Here is a 21392-nt window from a genome sequence, read left to right on the forward strand (position 1 = left end):
TCTGTTCTGCTCTGCTCTGTTCTGCTCTACTCTGTTCTGTTCTGTTCTGTTCTGCTCTGTTCTGTTCTGTTCTGTTCTGCTCTGCTCTGTTCTGCTCTGTTCTGCTCTGTTCTGCTCTGTTCTGTTCTGCTCTGTTCTGCTCTGTTCTGTTCTGCTCTGTTCTGTTCTGTTCTGCTCTGCTCTGTTCTGTTCTGCTCTGTTCTGCTCTGTTCTGTTCTGCTCTGTTCTGTTCTGCTCTGTTCTGTTCTGTTCTGCTCTGCTCTGTTCTGCTCTGCTCTGTTCTGCTCTGCTCTGCTCTGCTCTGCTCTGTTCTGCTCTGCTCTGCTCTGTTCTGCTCTGCTCTGCTCTGTTCTGCTCTGCTCTGCTCTGTTCTGCTCTGTTCTGCTCTGTTCTGTTCTGTTCTGTTCTGTTCTGCTCTGCTCTGTTCTGCTCTGCTCTGTTCTGCTCTGCTCTGTTCTGCTCTGTTCTGTTCTGCTCTGCTCTGTTCTGCTCTGCTCTGTTCTGCTCTGCTCTGCTCTGTTCTGCTCTGTTCTGTTCTGCTCTGCTCTGCTCTGTTCTGCTCTGCTCTGTTCTGCTCTGCTCTGCTCTGTTCTGCTCTGCTCTGCTCTGTTCTGCTCTGTTCTGCTCTGCTCTGCTCTGTTCTGCTCTGTTCTGTTCTGCTCTGTTCTGCTCTGCTCTGCTCTGCTCTGTTCTGCTCTGTTCTGTTCTGTTCTGCTCTGTTCTGCTCTGCTCTGTTCTGCTCTGCTCTGTTCTGCTCTGCTCTGTTCTGCTCTGTTCTGCTCTGCTCTGTTCTGCTCTGTTCTGTTCTGCTCTGCTCTGTTCTGCTCTGCTCTGTTCTGCTCTGCTCTGTTCTGCTCTGCTCTGTTCTGCTCTGCTCTGTTCTGCTCTGTTCTGCTCTGTTCTGTTCTACTCTGTTCTGTTCTGCTCTGTTCTGCTCTGTTCTGTTCTACTTTGTTCTGTTCTGCTCTGTTCTGCTCTGTTCTGCTCTGTTCTGCTCTGCTCTGTTCTGCTCTGTTCTGCTCTGTTCTGCTCTCCTCTGTTCTGTTCTGTTCTGCTCTGCTCTGTTCTGCTCTGTTCTGCTCTCCTCTGTTCTGTTCTGTTCTGCTCTGCTCTGTTCTACTTTGTTCTGCTCTGCTCTGTTCTACTTTGTTCTCCTCTGTTCTGTTCCGTTCTGTTCTGTTCTGCTCTGCTCTGTTCCGTTCTGTTCTGTTCTGCTCTGTTCTGTTCTGCTCTGTTCTGTTCTGCTCTGTTCTGCTCTCCTCTGTTCTGTTCTGCTCTGCTCTGCTCTGTTCTGCTCTCCTCTGTTCTGTTCTGTTCTGTTCTGTTCTGCTCTGCTCTGTTCTACTTTGTTCTGCTCTGCTCTGTTCTGCTCTCCTCTGTTCTGTTCCGTTCTGTTCTGTTCTGCTCTGCTCTGCTCTGTTCCGTTCTGTTCTGTTCTGCTCTGTTCTGTTCTGCTCTGTTCTGCTCTGCTCTGTTCTGTTCTGCTCTGCTCTGTTCTGCTCTGTTCTGTTCTGCTCTCCTCTGTTCTGTTCTGTTCTGCTCTGCTCTGTTCTGTTCTGCTCTGTTCTGTTCTGTTCTGCTCTCCTCTGTTCTGTTCTGTTCTGCTCTGCTCTGTTCTGTTCTGCTCTGTTCTGTTCTGCTCTGCTCTGTTCTGCTCTGTTCTGCTCTCCTCTGTTCTGTTCTGTTCTGTTCTGCTCTGCTCTGTTCTGTTCTGTTCTGCTCTGTTCTGTTCTGCTCTGCTCTGTTCTGCTCTGTTCTGTTCTGCTCTGTTCTGTTCTGTTCTGCTCTGCTCTGTTCTGCTCTGTTCTGTTCTGCTCTGTTCTGTTCTGCTCTGCTCTGTTCTGTTCTGCTCTGCTCTGTTCTGCTCTGCTCTGCTCTGCTCTGCTCTGTTCTGTTCTGCTCTGCTCTGTTCTGCTCTGCTCTGCTCTGCTCTGCTCTGCTCTGCTCTGTTCTGTTCTGTTCTGCTCTGTTCTGTTCTGCTCTGCTCTGTTCTGCTCTGTTCTGCTCTGTTCTGTTCTGCTCTGTTCTGTTCTGCTCTGTTCTGCTCTGCTCTGCTCTGCTCTGTTCTGCTCTGCTCTGTTCTGCTCTCCTCTGTTCTGTTCTGTTCTGTTCTGTTCTGCTCTGTTCTGTTCTGTTCTGTTCTGCTCTGCTCTGTTCTGCTCTGTTCTGCTCTGTTCTGCTCTGTTCTGTTCTGCTCTGTTCTGCTCTGTTCTGTTCTGCTCTGTTCTGTTCTGTTCTGCTCTGCTCTGTTCTGTTCTGCTCTGTTCTGCTCTGTTCTGTTCTGCTCTGTTCTGCTCTGCTCTGTTCTGTTCTGTTCTGCTCTGCTCTGTTCTGCTCTGCTCTGTTCTGCTCTGCTCTGCTCTGCTCTGCTCTGTTCTGCTCTGCTCTGATCTGTTCTGCTCTGCTCTGCTCTGTTCTGCTCTGCTCTGCTCTGTTCTGCTCTGTTCTGCTCTGTTCTGTTCTGTTCTGTTCTGCTCTGCTCTGTTCTGCTCTGCTCTGTTCTGCTCTGCTCTGTTCTGCTCTGCTCTGTTCTGCTCTGTTCTGTTCTGCTCTGTTCTGCTCTGCTCTGCTCTGTTCTGCTCTGCTCTGCTCTGTTCTGCTCTGTTCTGTTCTGTTCTGCTCTGCTCTGCTCTGTTCTGCTCTGCTCTGTTCTGCTCTGCTCTGTTCTGCTCTGCTCTGCTCTGTTCTGCTCTGTTCTGCTCTGCTCTGCTCTGTTCTGTTCTGCTCTGTTCTGCTCTGCTCTGCTCTGCTCTGTTCTGCTCTGTTCTGTTCTGTTCTGCTCTGTTCTGCTCTGCTCTGTTCTGCTCTGCTCTGTTCTGCTCTGCTCTGTTCTGCTCTGTTCTGCTCTGTTCTGCTCTGCTCTGTTCTGCTCTGTTCTGTTCTGCTCTGCTCTGTTCTGTTCTGCTCTGCTCTGTTCTGCTCTGCTCTGTTCTGCTCTGCTCTGTTCTGCTCTGCTCTGTTCTGTTCTGCTCTGTTCTGTTCTACTCTGTTCTGTTCTGCTCTGTTCTGCTCTGTTCTGTTCTACTCTGTTCTGTTCTGCTCTGTTCTGCTCTGTTCTGCTCTGTTCTGCTCTGTTCTGCTCTGTTCTGCTCTCCTCTGTTCTGTTCTGTTCTGCTCTGCTCTGTTCTGCTCTGTTCTGCTCTCCTCTGTTCTGTTCTGTTCTGCTCTGCTCTGTTCTACTTTGTTCTGCTCTGCTCTGTTCTACTTTGTTCTCCTCTGTTCTGTTCCGTTCTGTTCTGTTCTGCTCTGCTCTGTTCCGTTCTGTTCTGTTCTGCTCTGTTCTGTTCTGCTCTGTTCTGTTCTACTTTGTTCTGCTCTGTTCTGCTCTGTTCTGCTCTGTTCTGCTCTGTTCTGCTCTCCTCTGTTCTGTTCTGTTCTGTTCTGCTCTGCTCTGTTCTACTTTGTTCTGCTCTGCTCTGTTCTGCTCTGCTCTGCTCTGCTCTGTTCCGTTCTGCTCTGCTCTGCTCTGTTCCGTTCTGTTCTGTTCTGCTCTGCTCTGTTCTGTTCTGTTCTGCTCTGTTCTGTTCTGCTTTGTTCTGTTCTGCTCTGCTCTGTTCTGCTCTGTTCTGTTCTGCTCTCCTCTGTTCTGTTCTGTTCTGCTCTGCTCTGTTCTGTTCTGCTCTGTTCTGTTCTGTTCTGCTCTCCTCTGTTCTGTTCTGTTATGCTCTGCTCTGTTCTGTTCTGCACTGTTCTGTTCTGCTCTGCTCTGTTCTGCTCTGTTCTGTTCTGCTCTCCTCTGTTCTGTTCTGTTCTGCTTTGTTCTGTTCTGCTCTGTTCTGTTCTGCTCTGTTCTGTTCTGTTCTGCTCTGCTCTGTTCTGCTCTGTTCTGTTCTGCTCTGTTCTGTTCTGCTCTCCTCTGTTCTGCTGTGTTCTGCTCTGTTCTGTTCTATACTCTTCTGAAGACATGGTACCAATGAGGAAAATGTCTTAAATCAAATTAGGATTTTATATCAACCAGACAACTTCCTTTTTGATATAAATCTTATTGGCTTCCTTGAACAGCAACAAATTAGATTTATTTCAGGGAAATAACCAAAGCAGTCTGATTTCACTGCTAATTAAAAGCTAACAGGCTAACATATCACACCACTTCAATGGTGATCTCATGTCTTTGAGCTGGCAGCTGACCCACTATATAGGTTTCATTAGAGGAACCGCATCTGTTAGGCTGTTTCTTTTAGTTCCACGTGTGTGTGTGTGTGTGTGTGTGTGTGTGTGTGTGTGTGTGTGTGTGTGTGTGTGTGCGTGTGTGTGTGTGTGTGTGTGTGTGTGTGTGTGTGTGTGTGTGTGTGTGTGCGTGCGTGCGTGCGTGCGTGTGTGCGTGTGTGTTGTCCTTATTAGTTTTACCAGACTTAGTATGACTAATCATAAGCAGCATGTTTCCTATAGCATAGCAGACCAGACCTCAACACCCCAAACCACCAGTGGAACCTACTTTCTGGTAGCAGTTCCCAGTCACACTGTTATAAAAAAAAAAAAACACTTCATCTGTATAGTATTGAGTTGTGAATTTAAAAAAAAAAATGTTTCTCTTCATCTAGTGTTTGTTATTAATATCATAAACTAGACTGGCGCCTGGTGATTTTCTGTTAGTGTGATTGTGGTGATGTTCTGAGAGTCTAACTGAATGCCAAATGGCAGCCTATTCCGTTTGGACCTACGGGACCCTGGTCCAAAGTAGTGAGCTAGATAGGGAGAACAGACAGCCGCTCCCCCGTCAGACAACAAGACCCAGAAGTCTGGTTTACTGGTCTAAACACGGGGGAAAAGATATATAAAAACACAAGTTGATTAAATTGGTTTCTCATTACATCCTGCTTTTGTTGTTTAAATTAACAAATTCAAATCTTGTTATTTTTTATTTGAAAGCATATTTATGTCTATTGTAACATCTATTTGAAGAAATGGCCAAATATTTATAGAATGTGCAGTTAAATTAATACATGCCAATTTAATTTGAACACACACACACACACACACAATGAGTGAGAGAGAGAAAACGAGAAAGAAAGAGTGTGAGAGAGAGACAGACAGAGACAGCCACACACACAGTTCCCCCAAAATAGAGTAGGCTTTTGTTACATTTGGCAGCCTGTAATAAACATACTCTCCCTCCCATGTCCCATGGGTCAACGTTTTGTAAGTGATTCGTCTTTCTATGTGATTTTACCAAAAAAAAGAGAAAACAATTAGGAAGAGAGGGAGGGAGGCAGTTCAACAGTATTGGAACAAGGCCAAAAGTGTAGAACTTTCCTTGCGTTCCCGGAAGTGTTGCTATAGCGACTGCCTCGGCTGGATCAACGCAAAAGAGAAAAACCCGGATTTGATCAGGAAAGTTTTTTTTTTTTTAAAAGTGTCCTAAACTACTTTTACAATATCGTTAACAGCTTAGGTTTCAATTTCCGAATTATAATGCAAAAGCGGTCTAATTTCAAAATTACAACATTGATTGGATAAATCCACGTTTTCATACTTTGGGCAAAATTAACTGGAGAGGATGAGTGCAGAATTCACACCGAGACAAAAAGTGACCTTCCTACCAGACATCAACAAGCCGGGCCAAGAGCGGACCAGTCCATGGTCCAGGTGGGTCGATATAACAATTAAACCTTTCATTTATTCATTTGTATCCTCAAATACACAAGTAGGCCTAACTATAATTAAAATATATATACATATATAATAAGTTTGATGCTTGCTGTAATCGATTATAAGCCTATTTAGAGAAGATCTAGTGGCCAGCTGCATAAACTATAATCGATATAAGCCTATTTAGAGAAGATCTAGCGGCCAGCTGCCTAAACTATAATCGATATCAGAAACTGGGTGGTTCGAGCCCCTGAATGCTGATTGGCTGACTGTCATGGAATATCAGACCATATACCACTGGTATGACAAAACATGTATTTTGACTGGTCTAATTACGTTGGTAACCAGTTTATAATAGCAATAAAGCACCTCCCGGGTTTATGATTCATGGCCAATATACCACGGCTATGGGCTGTTTCCAGAAATAAGAACAGCCCTTAGCCTTGGTATAGTCTATTGGCCATATACCACACCTCCTCGGGAGTTATTGCTTAATTGCACTAGTGACCACTAGAAGGTACGCACACACCTTTAGGCGCAACATGGTGGGGGGGTCTAACTTGGCCACATCTACTCCATTCATAGATGCTAACTGCTTTAGCGCCTGACTAGCAACAATGACAAGAAGCTGACATGAGGGGAATCGTAGGTGGTTTGTTTCAGCGAGTTGTCTCCAACGGAGGGGACTGTGGATCTCTCTCTCTCTCTCTCTCTCTCTCTCTCTCTCTGTCTCTCTGTCTCTCTCTCTGTCTCTCTGTCTCTCTGTCTCTCTCTCTCTCTCTGTCTCTGTCTCTGTGTCTCTCTCTGTGCCTCTCTCTCTGTCTCTCTGTCTCTCTCTCTCTCTCTCTCTCTCTCTCTCTCTCTCTCTCTCTCCCCCCTTAGTATGTTTGTACATTAGTCAGTCACATGTGATATCTCCGACAGCATTGGTCCAACCCATAGCCATAGAGAAATTCAATTTATCATAGAGATCCGGTGTTTACAACTTGACCCTAATTGTCCCCAAGGGGATTGGCTATAGTCATTAACTGAAATGTGTTAGTCACACGCAATATCTCAATTGGCCCAAGGGGGAGAGGGGGCTGTTTCATTCGTGGGGGACGACATTACTGTTGCCTTGTTTTATCTTCTTAAATTATGATTTTTTTTCAATTAATACAAATAATATAATAATCTTCTTGATCCTGTCTTTCATTTTTTTTTTACTGATGTCACATCTATGCTAATATGGCTCAAATTCTCAAACTAGCCAACCACTGTAATGATGTATTAGCTAGCCAACCACTGTAATGATGTTGTATTAGCTAGCCAACAACTGTAATGATGTTGTATTAGCTAGCCAACAACTGTAATGATGATGTATTAGCTAGCCAACAACTGTAATGATGTATTAGCTAGCCAACAACTGTAATGATATATTAGCTAGCCAACAACTGTAATGATGTATTAGCGAGCCAACAACTGTAATGATGATGTATTAGCTAGCCAACAACTGTAATGATATATAAGCTAGCCAACAGCTGTAATGATGTACTAGCTAGCCAACAACTGTTATGATGTTGTATTAGCTAGCCAACAGCTGTAATGATGTTGTATTAGCTAGCCAACAACTATAATGATATATTAGCTAGCCAACAACTGTAATGATGTATTAGCGAGCCAACAACTGTAATGATGATGTATTAGCTAGCCAACAACTGTAATGATATATAAGCTAGCCAACAACTGTAATGATGTATTAGCTAGCCAACAGCTGTAATGATGTACTAGCTAGCCAACAACTGTAATGATGTTGTATTAGCTAGCCAACAACTGTAATGATGTTGTATTAGGTAGCCAACAGCTGTAATGATGTACTAGCTAGCCAACAACTGTAATGATGATGTATTAGCTAGCCAACAACTGTAATGATGTATTAGCTAGCCAACAGCTGTAATGATGTTGTATTAGCTAGCCAACAACTGTAATGATGTTGTATTAGCTAGCCAACAACTGTAATGATGTTGTATTAGCTAGCCAACAGCTGTAATGATGTACTAGCTAGCCAACAACTGTAATGATGATGTATTAGCTAGCCAACAACTGTAATGATGTTGTATTAGCTAGCCAACAGCTGTAATGATGTTGTATTAGCTAGCCAACAACTGTAATGATGTTGTATTAGCTAGCCAACAACTGTCATGATGTTGTATTAGCTAGCCAACAACTGTAATGATGTACTAGCTAGCCAACAACTGTAATGATGTACTAGCTAGCCAACAACTGTAATGATGATGTATTAGCTAGCCAACAACTGTCATGATGTTGTATTAGCTAGCCAACAACTGTCATGATGTTGTATTAGCTAGCCAACAACTGTAATGATGTATTAGCAAGCCAACAACTGTAATGATGATGTATTAGCTAGCCAACAACTGTAATGATGTATTAGCTAGCCAACAACTGTAATGATGTATTAGCTAGCCAACAACTGTAATGATGTATTAGCTAGCCAACAACTGTAATGATGTATTAGCTAGCCAACAACTGAAATGATGTATTAGCTAGCCAACAACTGTAATGATGTATTAGCAAGCCAACAACTGTAATGATGTATTAGCTAGCCAACAACTGTAATGATGATGTATTAGCTAGCCAACAACTGTAATGATGTATTAGCAAGCCAACAACTGTAATGATGATGTATTAGCTAGCCAACACCTGTCATGATGATGTATTAGCTAGCCAACAACTGTAATGATGTATTAGCTAGCCAACACCTGTAATGATGATGTATTAGCTAGCCAACAACTGTAATGATGATGTACAAGCTAGCCAAAAACTGTAATGATGTACAAGCTAGCCAAAAACTGTAATGATGATGTATTAGCTAGCCAACAACTGTAATGATGTATTAGCTAGCCAACAACTGTAATGATGTATTAGCTAGCCAACAACTGTAATGATGTTTTTGAGAGACAACACCTGTAATGATGTTTTTGAGAGACAACAACTGTAATGATGTTTTTGAGAGACAACACGTGCTTATGTGTGCAAATGTATTTATGTTTTGTCCCATGGCTGTGCACATATTGGTTTGAAAGTAGTTAGTTAATATCAGACATTACCCGTCTATAATAAAGTAGTTTGTTAATATCAGACATTACCCCTCTATAATAAAGTAGTTCGTTAATATCAGACATTACCCATCTATAATAAAGTAGTTGATATCAGACATTACCCATCTATAATAAAGTAGTTAGTTGATATCAGACATTACCAGTCTATAATAAAGTAGTTAGTTGATATCAGACATTACCCCTCTATAATAAAGTAGTTCGTTAATATCAGACATTACCCATCTATAATAAAGTAGTTGATATCAGACATTACCCATCTATAATAAAGTAGTGTGTTGATATCAGACATTACCCGTCTATAATAATGTAGTTAGTTGATATCAGACATTACCAGTCTATAATAAAGTAGGTAGTTGATATCAGACATTACCCATCTATTATAAAGTAGTTGATATCAGACATTACCCATCTATAATAAAGTAGTTAGTTGATATCAGACATTACCCATCTATAATAAAGTAGTTGATATCAGACATTACCTGTCTATAATAAAGTAGTTAGTTGATATCAGACATTACCAGTCTATAATAAAGTAGTTAGTTGATATCAGACATTACCCATCTATAATAAAGTAGTTAGTTGATATCAGACATTACCCATCTATAATAAAGTAGTTGATATCAGACATTACCTGTCTATAATAAAGTAGTTAGTTGATATTACATTACACTTTGAAAATATATATCAGAGAATGATCTTGACCAAGGCCTACACATGTTTTTAGGATGCAGAAGAAGGGGAAAGAGACTGAAACAGCTCAGCCTGCAAGAAGCCAGACCCCAACAGTTTCCAAGGATGAAATCGCCCTGTAAGTCAATTCATTTGCCTTTAATCAGTTGAATCGCCCTGTAAGTCAATTCATTTGCCTTTAATCAGTTGAATCACCCTGTAAGTCAATTCATTTGCCTCTAATCAGTTGAATCGCCCTGTAAGTCAATTCATTTGCCTTTAATCAGTTGAATCGCCCTGAAAGTCAATTCATTTGCCTCTAATCAGTTGAATCGCCCTGTAAGTCAATTCATTTGCCTTTAATCAGTTGAATCAGCCTGTAAGTCAATTCATTAGCCTTTAATCAGTTGAATCAGCCTGTAAGTCAATTCATTTGCCTTTAATCAGTTGAATCGCCCTGTAAGTCAATTCATTTGCCTTTAATCAGTTGAATCAGCCTGTAAGTCAATTCATTTGCCTTTAATCAGTTGAATCGCCCTGAAAGTCAATTCATTTGCCTTTAATCAGTTGAATCGCCCTGTAAGTCAATTCATTTGCCTTTAATCAGTTGAATCAGCCTGTAAGTCAATTCATTTGCCTCTAATCAGTTGAATCACCCTGTAAGTCAATTCATTTGCCTTTAATCAGTTGAATCGCCCTGTAAGTCAATTCATTTGCCTTTAATCAGTTGAATCGCCCTGTAAGTCAATTCATTTGCCTTTAATCAGTTGAATCGCCCTGTAAGTCAATTCATTTGCCTTTAATCAGTTGAATCGCCCTGTAAGTCAATTCATTTGCCTTTAATCAGTTGAATCGCCCTGTAAGTCAATTCATTTGCCTTTAATCAGTTGAATCGCCCTGTAAGTCAATTCATTTGCCTTTAATCAGTTGAATCAGCCTGTAAGTCAATTCATTTGCCTTTAATCAGTTGAATCGCCCTGTAAGTCAATTCATTTGCCTTTAATCAGTTGAATCGCCCTGTAAGTCAATTCATTTGCCTTTAATCAGTTGAATCGCCCTGTAAGTCAATTCATTTGCCTTTAATCAGTTGAATCGCCCTGTAAGTCAATTCATTTGCCTTTAATCAGTTGAATCAGCCTGTAAGTCAATTCATTTGCCTTTAATCAGTTGAATCGCCCGTAAGTCAATTCATTTGCCTTTAATCAGTTGAATCGCCCTGAAAGTCAATTCATTTGCCTTTAATCAGTTGAATCGCCCTGTAAGTCAATTCATTTGCCTTTAATCAGTTGAATCGCCCTGTAAGTCAATTCATTTGCCTTTAATCAGTTGAATCACCCTGTAAGTCAATTCATTTGCCTCTAATCAGTTGAATCGCCCTGTAAGTCAATTCATTTGCCTTTAATCAGTTGAATCAGCCTGTAAGTCAATTCATTTGCCTTTAATCAGTTGAATCAGCCTGTAAGTCAATTCATTTGCCTCTAATCAGTTGAATCGTCCCGTAAGTCAATTCATTTGCCTTTAATCAGTTGAATCGCCCTGTAAGTCAATTCATTTGCCTTTAATCAGTTGAATCAGCCTGTAAGTCAATTCATTTGCCTTTAATCAGTTGAATCACCCTGTAAGTCAATTCATTTGCCTCTAATCAGTTGAATCGCCCTGTAAGTCAATTCATTTGCCTTTAATCAGTTGAATCGCCCTGTAAGTCAATTCATTTGCCTTTAATCAGTTGAATCGCCCTGTAAGTCAATTCATTTGCCTTTAATCAGTTGAATCGCCCTGTAAGTCAATTCATTTGCCTTTAATCAGTTGAATCGCCCTGAAAGTCAATTCATTTGCCTCTAATCAGTTGAATCGCCCTGTAAGTCAATTCATTTGCCTTTAATCAGTTGAATCAGCCTGTAAGTCAATTCATTTGCCTTTAATCAGTTGAATCAGCCTGTAAGTCAATTCATTTGCCTCTAATCAGTTGAATCGTCCCGTAAGTCAATTCATTTGCCTTTAATCAGTTGAATCGCCCTGTAAGTCAATTCATTTGCCTTTAATCAGTTGAATCAGCCTGTAAGTCAATTCATTTGCCTTTAATCAGTTGAATCACCCTGTAAGTCAATTCATTTGCCTTTAATCAGTTGAATCAGCCTGTAAGTCAATTCATTTGCCTTTAATCAGTTGAATCGCCCCGTAAGTCAATTCATTTGCCTTTAATCAGTTGAATCGCCCTGAAAGTCAATTCATTTGCCTTTAATCAGTTGAATCAGCCTGTAAGTCAATTCATTAGCCTTTAATCAGTTGAATCAGCCTGTAAGTCAATTCATTTGCCTTTAATCAGTTGAATCGCCCTGTAAGTCAATTCATTTGCCTTTAATCAGTTGAATCAGCCTGTAAGTCAATTCATTTGCCTTTAATCAGTTGAATCGCCCTGTAAGTCAATTAATTTGCCTCTAATCAGTTGAATCAGCCTGTAAGTCAATTCATTTGCCTTTAATCAGTTGAATCGCCCCGTAAGTCAATTCATTTGCCTTTAATCAGTTGAATCGCCCCGTAAGTCAATTCATTTGCCTTTAATCAGTTGAATCAGCCTGTAAGTCAATTCATTTGCCTTTAATCAGTTGAATCGCCCTGTAAGTCAATTCATTTGCCTCTAATCAGTTGAATCGCCCTGTAAGTCAATTCATTTGCCTTTAATCAGTTGAATCAGCCTGTAAGTCAATTCATTTGCCTCTAATCAGTTGAATCAGCCTGTAAGTCAATTAATTTGCCTTTAATCAGTTGAATCAGCCTGTAAGTCAATTCATTTGCCTCTAATCAGTTGAATCAGCCTGTAAGTCAATTCATTTGCCTTTAATCAGTTGAATCAGCCTGTAAGTCAATTAATTTGCCTTTAATCAGTTGAATCAGCCTGTAAGTCAATTCATTTGCCTCTAATCAGTTGAATCAGCCTGTAAGTCAATTAATTTGCCTTTAATCAGTTGAATCAGCCTGTAAGTCAATTCATTTTCCTTTAATCAGTTGAATCGTCCCGTAAGTCAATTAACTTGTTTATTATGTGTGAAGGTCTGAGCACTTCGCTGCTCAGCTCAATTCAGTGCAGTTTACATGTTCACCAGTAGAGGTCACCACAGACCAATGCTGGGTGATCTGCAATGCAATGCTGCGTGATTGTCGACTTCACTTTAAAGCCCTGTTCTTCTGTCTGTCCACGACTGCCATCAACTAATGGTAGTGATGGGGGAAACACAGCTTCCCGAAGCATTGAGGCTTTTCAAAAAATAGGTTGAATTTCCCTGGGCTTCATTTATCCAGTTACAGTGCACTTTAGTGACATCTGCTGGTCAGCAATAAATAGCAACTTGTGATTCGTCGTTTTTCCCCTATGCTGATATTATCAAAACTCCGAAGCGCAGCTAAACTGTTGGTTTTAGTAGCCTATAGTTAGTTGGATTACCAGGTTAGTAGCCTGTAGTCAGTTGGATTGCCAGGTTAGTAGCCTGTAGTCAGTTGGATTACCAGGTTAGTAGCCTCTAGTCAGTTGAATTACCAGGTTAGTAGCCTGTAGTCAGTTGGAGTACCAGGTTAGTAGCCTCTAGTTAGTTGGATTACCAGGTTAGTAGCCTCTAGTTAGTTGGATTACCAGGTTAGTAGCCTCTAGTTAGTTGGATTACCAGGTTAGTAGCCTGTAGTTAGTTGGATTACCAGGTTAGTAGCCTCTAGTTAGTTGGATTACCAGGTTAGTAGCCTGTAGTCAGTTGGATTACCAGGTTAGTAGCCTGTAGTCAGTTGGATTACCAGGTTAGTAGCCTGTAGTCAGTTGGATTACCAGGTTAGTAGCCTGTAGTCAGTTGGATTACCAGGTTAGTAGCCTGTAGTCAGTTGGATTACCAGGTTAGTAGCCTGTAGTCAGTTGGATTACCAGGTTAGTAGCCTGTAGTCAGTTGGATTACCAGGTTAGTAGCCTGTAGTCAGTTGGATTACCAGGTTAGTAGCCTGTAGTCATTTGGATTACCAGGTTCGTAGCCTGTAGTCAGTTGGATTACCAGGTTCGTAGCCTGTAGTCAGTTGGATTACCAGGTTAGTAGCCTGTAGTCAGTTGGATTACCAGGTTAGTAGCCTGTAGTCAGTTGGATTACCAGGTTAGTAGCCTGTAGTCATTTGGATTACCAGGTTAGTAGCCTCTAGTTAGTTGGATTAACAGGTTAGTAGCCTGTAGTCAGTTGGATTACCAGGTTAGTAGCCTGTAGTCAGTTGGATTACCAGGTTAGTAGCCTGTAGTCAGTTGGATTACCAGGTTAGTAGCCTGTAGTCAGTTGGATTACCAGGTTAGTAGCCTGTAGTCAGTTAGATTACCAGGTTAGTAGCCTATAGTCAGTTGGATTACCAGGTTAGTAGCCTGTAGTCAGTTGGATTACCAGGTTAGTAGCCTCTAGATAGTTGGATTACCAGGTTAGTAGCCTGTAGTCAGTTGGATTACCAGGTTAGTAGCCTCTAGTTAGTTGGATTACCAGGTTAGTAGCCTCTAGTTAGTTGGATTACCAGGTTAGTAGCCTGTAGTCAGTTGGATTACCAGGTTAGTAGCATGTAGTCAGTTGGATTACCAGGTTAGTAGCCTGTAGTCAGTTGGATTACCAGGTTAGTAGCCTCTAGTTAGTTGGATTACCAGGTTAGTAGCCTCTAGTTAGTTGGATTACCAGGTTAGTAGCCTCTAGTTAGTTGGATTACCAGGTTAGTAGCCTCTAGTTAGTTGGATTACCAGGTTAGTAGCCTCTAGTTAGTTGGATTACCAGGTTAGTAGCCTGTAGTCAGTTGGATTACCAGGTTAGTAGCCTCTAGTTAGTTGGATTACCAGGTTAGTAGCCTCTAGTTAGTTGGATTACCAGGTTAGTAGCCTCTAGTTAGTTGGATTACCAGGTTAGTAGCCTCTAGTTAGTTGGATTACCAGGTTAGTAGCCTCTAGTTAGTTGGATTACCAGGTTAGTAGCCTGTAGTCAGTTGGATTACCAGGTTAGTAGCCTGTAGTTAGTTGGATTACCAGGTTAGTAGCCTGTAGTCAGTTGGATTACCAGGTTAGTAGCCTGTAGTTAGTTGGATTACCAGGTTAGTAGCCTGTAGTCAGTTGGATTACCAGGTTAGTAGCCTCTAGTTAGTTGGATTACCAGGTTAGTAGCCTCTAGTTAGTTGGATTACCAGGTTAGTAGCCTCTAGTTAGTTGGATTACCAGGTTAGTAGCCTCTAGTTAGTTGGATTACCAGGTTAGTAGCCTCTAGTTAGTTGGATTACCAGGTTAGTAGCCTGTAGTTAGTTGGATTACCAGGTTAGTAGCCTCTAGTTAGTTGGATTACCAGGTTAGTAGCCTGTAGTCAGTTGGATTACCAGGTTAGTAGCCTCTAGTTAGTTGGATTACCAGGTTAGTAGCCTGTAGTCAGTTGCATTAGCCCAGGTTAGTAGCCTCTAGTTAGTTGGATTACCAGGTTAGTAGCCTGTAGTTAGTTGGATTACCAGGTTAGTAGCCTGTAGTCAGTTGGATTACCAGGTTAGTAGCCTCTAGTTAGTTGGATTACCAGGTTAGTAGCCTGTAGTCAGTTGGATTACCAGGTTAGTAGCCTGTAGTCAGTTGGATTACCAGGTTAGTAGCCTGTAGTCAGTTGGATTACCAGGTTAGTAGCCTCTAGTCAGTTGGATTACCAGGTTAGTAGCCTGTAGTCAGTTGGATTACCAGGTTAGTAGCCTGTAGTCAGTTGGATTACCAGGTTAGTAGCCTGTAGTCAGTTGGATTACCAGGTTAGTAGCCTGTAGTCAGTTGGATTACCAGGTTAGTAGCCTGTAGTCAGTTGGATTACCAGGTTAGTACCAGGTTAGTAGCCTGTAGTCAGTTGGATTACCAGGTTAGTAGCCTGTAGTCAGTTGGATTACCAGGTTAGTAGCCTGTAGTCAGTTGGATTACCAGGTTAGTAGCCTGTAGTCAGTTGATTACCAGGGTAGCCTTACCAGGTTAGTAGCCTGTAGTCAGTTGGATTACCAGGTTAGTAGCCTAGTTATTAACAGGTTAGTAGTTGGATTACCAGGTTAGTAGCCTGTAGTCAGTTGGATTACCAGGTTAGTAGCCTGTAGTCAGTTGGATTACCAGGTTAGTAGCCTGTAGTCAGTTGGATTACCAGGTTAGTAGCCTGTAGTCAGTTGGATTACCAGGTTAGTAGCCTATAGTCAGTTGGATTACCAGGTTAGTAGCCTGTAGTCAGTTGGATTACCAGGTTAGTAGCCTCTAGTTAGTTGGATTACCAGGTTAGTAGCCTGTAGTCAGTTGGATTACCAGGTTAGTAGCCTGTAGTCAGTTGGATTACCAGGTTAGTAGCCTGTAGTCAGTTGGATTACCAGGTTAGTAGCCTGTAGTTAGTTGGATTACCAGGTTAGTAGCCTGTAGTCAGTTGGATTACCAGGTTAGTAGCCTGTAGTCAGTTGGATTACCAGGTTAGTAGCCTGTAGTCAGTTGGATTACCAGGTTAGTAGCCTGTAGTCAGTTGGATTACCAGGTTAGTAGCCTGTAGTTAGTTGGATTACCAGGTTAGTAGCCTGTAGTCAGTTGGATTACCAGGTTAGTAGCCTGTAGTCAGTTGGATTACCAGGTTAGTAGCCTGTAGTCAGTTGGATTACCAGGTTAGTAGCCTGTAGTCAGTTGGATTACCAGGTTAGTAGCCTGTAGTCAGTTGGATTACCAGGTTAGTAGCCTCTAGTTAGTTGGATTACCAGGTTAGTAGCCTCTAGTTAGTTGGATTACCAGGTTAGTAGCCTCTAGTTAGTTGGATTACCAGGTTAGTAGCCTGTAGTCAGTTGGATTACCAGGTTAGTAGCCTGTAGTCAGTTGGATTACCAGGTTAGTAGCCTCTAGTCAGTTGGATTACCAGGTTAGTAGCCTGTAGTCAGTTGGATTACCAGGTTAGTAGCCTGTAGTCAGTTGGATTACCAGGTTAGTAGCCTAGTTGGATTCAGGTTAGTAGCCTAGTTAGTTGGATTACCAGGTTAGTAGCCTGTAGTCAGTTGGATTACCAGTTTAGCCTCTAGTTAGTTGATTACCAGGTTAGTAGCCTCTAGTTAGATTACCAGGTTAGTAGCCTCTAGTTAGTTGGATTACCAGGTTAGTAGCCTCTAGTTAGTTGGATTACCAGGTTAGTAGCCTGTAGTCAGTTGGATTACCAGGTTAGTAGCCTCTAGTTAGTTGGATTACCAGGTTAGTAGCCTCTAGTCAGTTGGATTACCAGGTTAGTAGCCTCTAGTTCAGTTGGATTACCAGGTTAGTAGCCTCTAGTTAGTGGGATTACCAGGTTAGTAGCCTCTAGTTAGTTGGATTACCAGGTTAGTAGCCTGTAGTTAGTTGGATTACCAGGTTAGTAGCCCAGTTGGATTACCAGGTTAGTAGCCTCTAGTTAGTTGGATTACCAGTAGCCTCTAGTTAGTTAGCCAGGTTGTAGCCTGTAGTCAGTTGGATTACCAGGTTAGTAGCCTGTAGTCAGTTGGATTACCAGGTTAGTAGCCTCTAGTCAGTTGGATTACCAGGTTAGTAGCCTCTAGTTAGTTGGATTACCAGGTTAGTAGCCTCTAGTTAGTTGGATTACCAGGTTAGTAGCCTCTAGTTAGTTGGATTACCAGGTTAGTAGACTGTAGATTCAGTAGTGTAGTCAGTTGGAGGTTTACCAGGTTAGTAGCCTCTAGTTAGTTGGATTACCAGGTTAGTAGCCTCTAGTTAGTTGGATTACCAGGTTAGTAGCCTCTAGTTAGTTGGATTAGTTAGTTGGATTACCAGGTTAGTAGCCCTAGTCAGTTGGATTGTAGTTAGTTGGATTACCAGGTTAGTAGCCTGTAGTCAGTTGGATTACCAGGTTAGTAGCCTGTAGTTAGTTGGATTACCAGGTTAGTAGCCTGTAGTCAGTTGGATTACCAGGTTAGTAGCCTCTAGTTAGTTGGATTACCAGGTTAGTAGCCTGTAGTCAGTTGGATTACCAGGTTAGTAGCCTCTAGTTAGTTGGATTACCAGGTTAGTAGCCTGTAGTTAGTTGGATTACCAGGTTAGTAGCCTGTAGTCAGTTGGATTACCAGGTTAGTAGCCTCTAGTTAGTTGGATTACCAGGTTAGTAGCCTCTAGTTAGTTGGATTACCAGGTTAGTAGCCTCTAGTTAGTTGGATTACCAGGTTAGTAGCCTGTAGTCTACCAGGTTAGTAGCCTGGATTGGATTACCAGGTTAGTAGCCTCTAGTTAGTTGGATTACCAGGTTTAGTAGCCTACCTAGTCAGTTGGATTACCAGGTTAGTAGCCCTAGTTCAGTTGGATTACCAGGTTAGTAGCCTGTAGTTGGATTACCAGGTTAGTAGCCTCTAGTTAGTTGGATTACCAGGTTAGTAGCCTGTAGTTAGTTGGATTACCAGGTTAGTAGCCTCTAGTTAGTTGGATTACCAGGTTAGTAGCCTCTAGTTAGTTGGATTACCAGGTTAGTAGCCTCTAGTTAGTTGGATTACCAGGTTAGTAGCCTCTAGTTAGTTGGATTACCAGGTTAGTAGCCTCTAGTTAGTTGGATTACCAGGTTAGTAGCCTCTAGTTAGTTGGATTACCAGGTTAGTAGCCTGTAGTTAGTTGGATTACCAGGTTAGTAGCCACTAGTCAGTTGGATTACCAGGTTAGTAGCCTCTAGTCAGTTGGATTACCAGGTTAGTAGCCTGTAGTTAGTTGGATTACCAGGTTAGTAGCCTGTAGTCAGTTGGATTACCAGGTTAGTAGCCTCTAGTTAGTTGGATTACCAGGTTAGTAGTAGCCTGTAGTCAGTTGGATTACCACAGGTTAGTAGCCTCTAGTTAGTTGGATTACCAGGTTAGTAGCCTCTAGTTAGTTGGATTACCACAGGTTAGTAGCCTCTAGTTAGTTGGCTACCAGGTTACCAGCCTCTACATTACCCAGGTTAGTAGCCTAACCACTAGTTAGTTGGATTACCAGGTTAGTAGCCTCTAGTTAGTTGGATTACCACAGGTTAGTAGCCTCTAGTTAGTTGGATTACACAGGTTAGTAGCCTCTAGTTAGTTGGCTGCCATACCACCTCTACATTAACCACAGGTTAGTAGCCTCTAGTTAGTTGGATTACCAGGTTAGTAGCCTCTAGTTAGTTGGATTACCAGGTTAGTAGCCTCTAGTTAGTTGGATTAACAGGTTAGTAGCCTCTAGTTAGTTGGATTACCAACCACGATCACATCACTTTTCCCTCAGATTGACTAAGGTTCTAAAACTGAATGGATTATTTAGGATGCTTAAGACTGAAGCGTATACTATACTAAATTAAACCAATTATTTGAACAAAACAGTTCAGAAGGTCTGGTTTTCAAATAAAATTATTTTCCAACTAGTTTACCTTTTATTTTACCTTTATTTAACTAGGCAAATCAGTTAAGAACAAATTCTTATTTTCAATAACGGTCTAGGAACAGTGGGTTAACTGCCTGTTCAGGGGCAGAATGACAGATTTGTACCTTGTCAGCTCGGGGATTTGAACTTGCAACCTTCCGGTTACTAGTCCAACGCTCTAACCACTAGGCTACCCTGCAGCCCCTACACTCTAACCACTAGGCTACCACCCTCTAACCACGCTACCATACCCCCTACACTCTAACCACTAGGCTACCTACCATCTAACCGCTCTACCACACTCTAAACCACTAGGCTACCCTACCATACCCCTCTACACCTAACCACTCTAACTACACTCTAACCACTAGGCTACCATACCGCCCTCTACACTCTAACCACTAGGCTACCATACCACCTCTACACTCTAACCACTAGGCTACCCTACCACCTCTACACTCTAACCACTAGGCTACCCTACCACCTCTACACTCTAACCACACCACCTCTACACTCTAACCACTAGGCTACCATACCACCTCTACACTCTAACCACTAGGCTACCACTCTAACCACTAGGCTACCTCTACACTCTAACCACTAGGCTACCATACCACCTCTACACTCTAACCACCAGGCTACCATACCACCCTCTACACTCTAACCACTAGGCTACCATACCACCTACCTACACTCTAACCACCAGGCTACCATACCACCTCTACACTCTAACCACTAGGCTACCATACCACCCTCTACACTCTAACCACTAGGCTACCATACCACCTCTACACTCTAACCACCAGGCTACCATACCGCCCCTGCACCTCTACACTCTAACCACTAGGCTACCACCTCTAACTAACCACTAGGCTACCATACCGCCTCTACACTCTAACCACTAGGCTACCCTGCAGCCCCTACACTCTAACCACTAGGCTACCATACCACCTCTACACTCTAACCACTAGGCCTCTACACTCTAACCACTAGGCTACCCTAACCACTAGGCAGCCCCTACACTCTAACCACTAGGCTACCATACCACCTCTACACTCTAACCACTAGGGCTACCATGCAGCCCCTACACTCTAACCACTAGGCTACCCTGCAGCCCCTACACTCTAACCACTAGGCTACCCTACCACCTCTACACTCTAACCACTAGGCTACTAGGCTACCCCTCTACACTCTAACCACTAGGCTACCATACCACCTCTACACTCTAACCACTAGGCTACCATACCACCTCTACACTCTAACCACTAGGCTACCATACCACCTCTACACTCTAACCACTAGGCTACCATACCACCTCTACACTCTAACCACTAGGCTACCATACCACCTCTACACTCTAACCACTAGGCTACCATACCACCTCTACACTCTAACCACTAGGCTACCATACCCCCTCTACACTCTAACCACTAGGCTACCATACCCCCTACACTCTAACCACTAGGCTACCCCCACCCTACACTAACCACTAGGCTAGGCTACCATACCACCTCTACACTCTAACCACTAGGCTACCCCACATACCCCTCTACCAGACCACCTCTACACTCTAACCACTAGGCTACCCTGCAGCCCCTACACTCTAACCACTAGGCTACCATACCACCTCTACACTCTAACCACTAGGCTACCCTACCACCATCTACACTCTAACCACTAGGCTACCATACCACCTCTACACTCTAACCACTAGGCTACCATACCACATCTACACTCTAACCACTAGGCTACCATACCCCCTCTACACTCTAACCACTAGGCTACCATACTACACTAGGCTACCATACCACCTCTACACTCTAACCACTAGGCTACCATACCGCCCTCTACACTCTAACCACTAGGCTACCATACCCCTCTACACTCTAACCACTAGGCTACCATACCACCTCTACACTCTAACCACTAGGCTACCTACCACTCTAACCACTAGGCTACCTACACTCTAACCACTAGGCTACCATACCACCTCTACACTCTAACCACTAGGCTACCATACCACTAGGCTCTACTACACTCTAACCACTAGGCTACCATACCACATCTACACTCTAACCACTAGGCTACCACCACCTCTACACTCCACCTCTACACTAACCACTAACCACTAGGCTACCAGGCTACCATACCACCTCTACACTCTAACCACTAGGCTACCATACCACCTCTACACTCTAACCACTAGGCTACCATACCACCTCTACACTCTAACCACTAGGCTACCATACCACCTCTACACTCTAACCACTAGGCTACCATACCACCTCTACACTCTAACCACTAGGCTACCATACCGCCTCTACACTCTAACCACTAGGCTACCATACCGCCTCTACACTCTAACCACTAGGCTACCCTGCAGCCCCTACACTCTAACCCACTAGGCTACCTACCCTGGCCCCTACACTCTACCAGCCTCTACACTCTAACCACTAGGCACTCTAACCACTAGGCTACCCTACCACCCTACACTCTAACCACTAGGCTACCATACCACCTCTACACTCTAACCACTAGGCTACCATACCACCTCTACACTCTAACCACTAGGCTACCATACCACCGCCTCTAACCACTAGGCTACCCTACCAGCCCCTACACTCTAACCACTAGGCTAACCA

The 21392-nt window shown here is 42.9% G+C and overlaps 1 protein-coding gene across 3 annotated transcripts in view; it reads left to right on the forward strand.

The window, feature by feature from the left end:
- Window positions 1-5297: 5297 nt before the first annotated feature.
- The window catches only part of ttc29 (tetratricopeptide repeat domain 29), a 51730-nt gene continuing 35635 nt past the window's right edge, over window positions 5298-21392 (forward strand). For 2 of the 3 annotated variants that reach the window (XM_052498024.1, XM_052498026.1), the window contains exons 1-2: window positions 5298-5586; window positions 9433-9516. In XM_052498024.1, coding sequence (XP_052353984.1) covers window positions 5498-5586; window positions 9433-9516 — 173 coding nt within the window. In that variant the 5' untranslated portion in view covers window positions 5298-5497. The remainder of the gene's footprint in view (window positions 5587-9432; window positions 9517-21392) is intronic. The other variant, XM_052498025.1, reaches the window with a different exon arrangement.

The sequence above is a fragment of the Oncorhynchus keta genome, chromosome 35 (genome assembly GCF_023373465.1).
Source record: "Oncorhynchus keta strain PuntledgeMale-10-30-2019 chromosome 35, Oket_V2, whole genome shotgun sequence".
NCBI lineage: Eukaryota > Metazoa > Chordata > Actinopteri > Salmoniformes > Salmonidae > Oncorhynchus > Oncorhynchus keta.